This window comes from Cebus imitator, unplaced genomic scaffold, assembly GCF_001604975.1.
Source record: "Cebus imitator isolate Cc_AM_T3 unplaced genomic scaffold, Cebus_imitator-1.0 Scaffold24, whole genome shotgun sequence".
Classification (NCBI taxonomy): domain Eukaryota; kingdom Metazoa; phylum Chordata; class Mammalia; order Primates; family Cebidae; genus Cebus; species Cebus imitator.
In genome coordinates, this window is record NW_016107339.1 from 10,469,890 (window position 1) to 10,475,774 (window position 5,885).

Sequence of the window (5,885 nt, forward strand, 5' to 3'; positions counted from 1 at the left end):
ACAATTTTTCCACTTTATGATGGTGTGAAAGCGATACGCATTCAGTAAACGTCAACAAGTTGCATGAGATATTCAACACTGTCTTCTAAAATAGGCTTTGTGTTGGGCTGAGGAGGCCGAGGCAGGCAGATCACCTGAGGTTAGAAGTTTGAGACCAGCCTGACCAACATGTAGAAACCCCGTCTTTACTAAAAGTACAAAATTAGCTGGGTGTGGTGACACATGTCTGTAATCACAGTTACTCAAGAAGCTGAGGCAGGAGAATCTCTTGAACCCAGAAGGTGAAGGTTGCCATGAGTCAAGACTGAGTCATTGCACTCCAGCCTGGGCAACAAGAGCAAAAACTCCATCTCAGCCTCTCTGGATTCTGACAACAGCAGCCTCTACCAATGACCACTTTTCCCATAGGGGCAGCGGAATCACCATGGGTTGTAAAGGGGTCTAGAAAATGCCACAGTGGCATAAAAATTATTTTGAGCAGAAGGCATTTGAGAATGGGCCTTTTTCTTTGTTGCTTGCTGGAAAGCAGTGGTGCGATCATGACTTACTGCAGCCTCGACCTCCTGGTGCTCAAGTGATCCTCTCGCCTCAGCCTCCCAAGGCTAGGACTGCAGGTGCATGCCACCTCCTGGCTACTCTTTTGTTGCTGTTGTTGTTTGTTTTTAGACACAGGGTTTCACCATGCTGCCCAGGCTGGATGAGAACAGGCTCTTTTCTGAACTCTGCCTGCCTGAATGCAGAGCCCTGCAAAAGAGCTCCATTGTCATAAATCTGCTTCCCAGGAGTTTCTCAAAACCAGGGAAAATGGACTCATTGTTGAAGAGGAGAAAAGTCAGCACCACACCTAAGCAGTCAGGTCAGCCAGGTGTGGTGGCTCAAGCCTATAATCCCAGCACTTTGGGAGGCTGAGGTGGGCAGATCACGAGATCAGGGGTGCGAGACCAGGCTGACCAACGTGGTGAAACCCCGTCTCTACTTAAAAATACAAAAATTAGCCAGGCGTGGTGGCGTGCCCCAGTGATCCCAGCTACTTGGGAGGCTGAGGCAGGAGAATTGCTTGAACCCGGGAGGCAGAGGTTGTCGTGAGCCGAGATCGTGCCATTGCACTCCAGCCTGGGTGACAGAGCAAGACTCTGTCTCAAAACAAAACACAAAACAGGTCATGAAACTATCAAATCTCCCATCTTTTCTCCTAAGGGCCCATTGATCTTTCCTAAAAATTACTTTCCTGTGAGTGCCCTTTCTCCTCCTCCCCTTCTTCTGTTGAGATGGTACATAATCCTCAAATTCTAACTTCCTCCTAGAGTCACATTTTTACGTGAACTGCCCTACACTCTGAAAAAAAATCTGTTGTCTCTCTTTTAGCAGTTTAATTCTCAGGTCTTCAAGTACTGAACTTAAGAGGATAGAGGAAAAGTTTTTCCTCCGCCAACACTTGGAACCAGTTTAATCATATCAGCAACTTATCTTGCCCCCAACTCCCTTTCTTTTTTGTTTTCTCCACATGAGGCTAAAAATGTTTATGAAAAAATATTAACAACTTTGTTTTAAAGCATTTTATGTTCCTGGATGAAAATATTCAATATTGGAAAGAAAGTAAAATTTCAGCTGGGCACAGTGGCTCATGCCTGTAATCTCAGCACTTTGAGAGGCCGCAGCAGGATTGCTTGAGGCCAGGAGTTCAAGGCCAGCCTGGGCAACATGGTGAGACACCCCATCTCTACAAAAATCTTAATTAGTTTGGCGCGGTAGCACACACCTGTGGTCGCAGTTACTCTGGAGGCTGAGATGGGAAAATCACTTGAGCGCAGAAGGATGAGGCTGCAGTGAGCTGAGATGGAGCCACTGCACTCCAGCCTGAGTGACAGAGTGAGACCCTGTCTCAAACAAAACAAAATAAAATCATAAAATTTCCTCAAATTAATTTTTTTAGACAGGGTCTTGCTTTGTTGCCCAGGCTGGAACACAGTGGAGCAATCTTGGCTCACGGCAACCTCTGCCTTCCAGGTTCAAGTGATTCTCCTACCTCAGCTCCCCAAGTAGCTGGAACTATGGGCATGTACCACCATGCCCAGCTAATTTTTATATTTTTAGTAGAGAAAGCATTTCACCATGTTGGCCAGGCTTGTCTCGAACTCCTGACCTCAGTGCTGGGATTACAGGCATGAGCCACCATGCTTGGCCCAGAAGCTTTTCAGTATGTAGTCCCACTTGTTTATTTTTGCTTTTGTTGCCTGTGCTTTTGCTGTCTTATCCAAAAAATCATTGTCAAGACCAATGTCGTGTAATAGTTCCCCTGTATTTTCTTCTCAGAGTTTTACGGTTTCAGGTCTTACATTTAGGTCTTTAATCCATTTTGAGTTTATTTTTGTGTGTGCTATAAGATAGGGGTCCAATTCCATTCTTTAGCATGTGAATATTCAGTCTTCCCAACACCATTTATTGGAAAGACTATCCTTTCCCCATGGTGTCTTCTTGGTGCCCTTGTTGAAACTTAGTTGACTGTACAGGCTTGGGTTTATTTCTGGGCTTTGTATTCTCCCCTTCCTGTTCTAACTTCTTAGACATTGGGTATCCTTGGAAGCTGAGTGTCCAGCCTGCCACCTCTCCTTCTGTGGTCATTTCATAGGTTTTTTCTGAATGGGGAGAGCTCATGTAACACGATGGAAATCTGGTTATCTGTTTGATACATTTAGTACAGGACAGCATATTCTACCAAGATATGTTTCACATCATTTTGCTGTGACTTACAAGGGGGTGTTCTAAGTACAACCATAGCTTACCTCCAAACTCCCGAACCCTTGCATCCTAAGCCCAATATCCTGGAGGGCACGTTTGGCTCGGTTCTGGTGGCTGAATGTGGATCCTTAGGTCCAAAATCTGAATTAACTCCAAAATGTAACCTGAATATAACAGGCACTACACACAAATAAGCAAGCTAGCATCTAACTCGAAAAGCCTCACACACACAGTGAGACTTCCTAAAACTCCACTTGACTCATTCTCTCCCCAACCCCACACTGCAGTCGTTCCTCCAGTCTTTCTTTCTCACTTTCCTAGGCTCTCCCTCCTTCCTTTCTTCCCTTCTCGTCCCCCTCTTCTCTTGCCTCTCAAAAGATTCAGATTCAGCACTTTCCAGCTGTGTGACCTTGAACAAGTTGCTCAACCCCTCTTTCCCTACCTGTAAAACAGAGAGGATAACAGGACAGACAGCACAGCTTCGTTGTAGGATTAAATGAGATCATGTGTGTAAGGCCCCTGGCATCTAGGAAGTGCTCAATAAACACCGTCAATTCTTTATACACATGAATGTTTTGTGTTCCTTCTTTCACATTTCTGAAATTTAAGGTCATGGAACTGAAATATCAGGTATAAACTGGGTGTAGATAATAGACTGGGCTGAAGGCAGAAAGGGGTTGGGGTGGGAAGGGAGCTTTGGTCTCCTGTGGGGGACTTTCATTCATGCCCCAACTGGGGAAAGACCCCAAGCCCAACAGCGTCCCTTCCTGCTTCCTCCATCATTTTACCTCCCACCTGCCAGAAACCTGTACCATGCCCACCCAGGCCCCAACTCTGTGGGCTGCAAACATTGAATGCTCTTTATTTCAATGATGGTGCATCACTCCTTCCTCCTTCCCTCCACTCATGGCGGAGGCTCCGGGGAACAAGGCGGAACCCAGAGCTCTGGGTAGGGAGGAGAGCAGGCAGAAGAGGAGGAAGCAGTAAGAAAGAGGGAGCACTAGAAGAACATTCTGTGGGCCAATGTCTTCTCTTCAGTTTTCTGACAAAAGCCATAGGTGATACGAAGCCATTTCTCATTCTTAGGATATACACAAGTCAGGTTCCACTGGCAGGGACACTCTCTATATTGGCCAAAGTATGCCTGGGAAAGACAGGACTTTGACCTTGACCTTGGAGGCAGTTCTTCCCTTAGCCCCTAAGCCCAGCCCAGCCCAACTCCAGGGCCCACGTGCTTGCCCACAGCCAGGAGCCAGGGATAAAGGATAGCTTGCCAGCTGCTCAGAGTGGTGCCTCTGGCTGCCTTCTCTAGGCTGGCACCTGGATTGCTCAGTGCCCTCCCAGCTCCAGTCTTTGTCCTTCTGCCTGCCACTGACCCATCTGGCTGTCCTAAGTCCATGGTGGGGCCTCTGAGGCTTGTCTTTAAATCCCTCTATGGGCACATCAACTCCCTCCCCAACACACCCAGCTCAGAGTCTGCCTCTGCCCATCCTCCACCAGGAACACCCGGGCCACAGCAGAACTCCTGGGCTAGATGAAGACGGGGTCTGGGGCAGAGGCCGGACCTAGCTGTGCCCATTTACTGTGCTACTTTCGGGTTTGCTGAGAGGACCCCTGGAGAATGAGAACCCACATTAGAGAGTGAAGCATTGCCTTCCCGCCCCCGTCCAAGATTCCAAGCCCCTAGGGTGGGCTCCCATATTGGTTCCGTCCACAGGCTCCCCCAGAGGGCTTGGAGGTGCAGTCCCACGGGAGAATTCCAGGCTCCAGGGCATTTCCCCCTACCTACGCTTCTTCCCTCCCCAGGAATCTGGGCCCACCCTGGTTCCCCCTTCCTCTCGATCCTCTCTGGCTCTCCCTGGGCGCCACCGATACCCACCTGCACTTGACACGAGCTGCCCTCGGACCCTTTCTCCGTGCAGTGCGCCTCGCAGGTTTTTGGAGCCTGGCGGCAGCACCCAGACTTGCAATCCTGATTCCGATGGCAAAACTCCTTGAGGTCCTGCAGGGAGGGACACGGCCTCGCCCGGCTCCACTGCCCGCCTTCCACCCAAGCCGCGCATTCCCCGGGGCTTTCTCCCTACGGGGTTCCTCCCCAGACTGCGTTCCTACCAACACCTCTGGCTCCTGCCAGGTAGGGCGGTCTCTACCTGGGGGCCGGGGTAAGTCTGTGCAGACAGACGGTGCCTGGAGAGGACTGAACAGTTTTTTAAAAAGTTTTCTCTTGGTGCCCTCAATATAGGTTGTTTCTCATACACAGCAGGGTGGCCTAGACTTCCCAATCTCTCACTTGCACTTTTCTGCTGCAGAGCCTTCTCTCCGGAATACTCATACTTACTCTTTCACCTGTGCTTGATGGTCACCTACATGCATTCCCCCCCACCCCCGCCCACACACACGTCAATGACCTCCACCCAGTATTGGGGCTTAGGACATTAATTAACATTATTGATCACAGCCACCCATAATCTCTCTGTCTGACAATTTCAATAGTCATTCAACAGGCAAATACTGAACAGTGCCAGTCACTGGGAATGCAGCTGGAAACAACAAAAACAGAAGTCCCTATCCACCTGCAGCTGACATTCTGGAGCAGTACTGTCCAGCAGAGCTTTCTGCAGTGATGAAAACGTGCTTTTTCTGCTCAGTCCGATAGCCACTAGCCACTAATGAGCACTTGAAATGCGGTAGTGCAACTAGGAGCTGAATTTAAATTTTTTTTTTTTTTTGAGACAGAGCCTCTCTCTATCGCCCAGGCTGGAGTGCAGTGGCCCAGTCTCAGCTCACTGCAACCTCCACCTCAGATTCTCTTTCCTCAGCTTCCCAAGTAGCTGGGATTACAGAGGTGTGCCACCATGCCTGGCTAATTTTTGTATTTTTAATAGAGACACGGTTTTGCCATGCTGTCCAGGCTGATCTTGAACACTGTCTCGCTTGGCCTCCCAAAGTGCTAGAATTTTTTTTCTTTTTTTGGACGAGGTCTCACTCTGACACCCAGGCTGGAGTGCAGTGGTACAATTATGGCTCACTGTATCCTCAATCTCTGGGTTCAAGCAATCCCCCTGCCTTAGCCTCCCATGTCGCTGGGACCACATGCACACATCACCATGCCCAGCTAATTTTCTTTTCTTTTTTTTTTTTTTTTT

The 5,885-nt window shown here is 48.8% G+C and overlaps 1 protein-coding gene across 1 annotated transcript in view; it reads right to left on the minus strand.

Annotated features, from left to right (window-relative positions):
- Positions 1-3,739: 3,739 nt before the first annotated feature.
- Positions 3,740-5,885, minus strand: part of CLPSL1 (colipase like 1) — a 9,698-nt gene continuing 7,552 nt past the window's right edge. Inside the window, exons 2-3 of the mRNA XM_017522452.2 lie at positions 4,619-4,741; positions 3,740-3,883 (exon numbers count right to left, since the gene is read on the minus strand). Of these exons, the coding sequence (XP_017377941.2) occupies positions 3,740-3,883; positions 4,619-4,741 (267 nt within the window). The remainder of the gene's footprint in view (positions 3,884-4,618; positions 4,742-5,885) is intronic.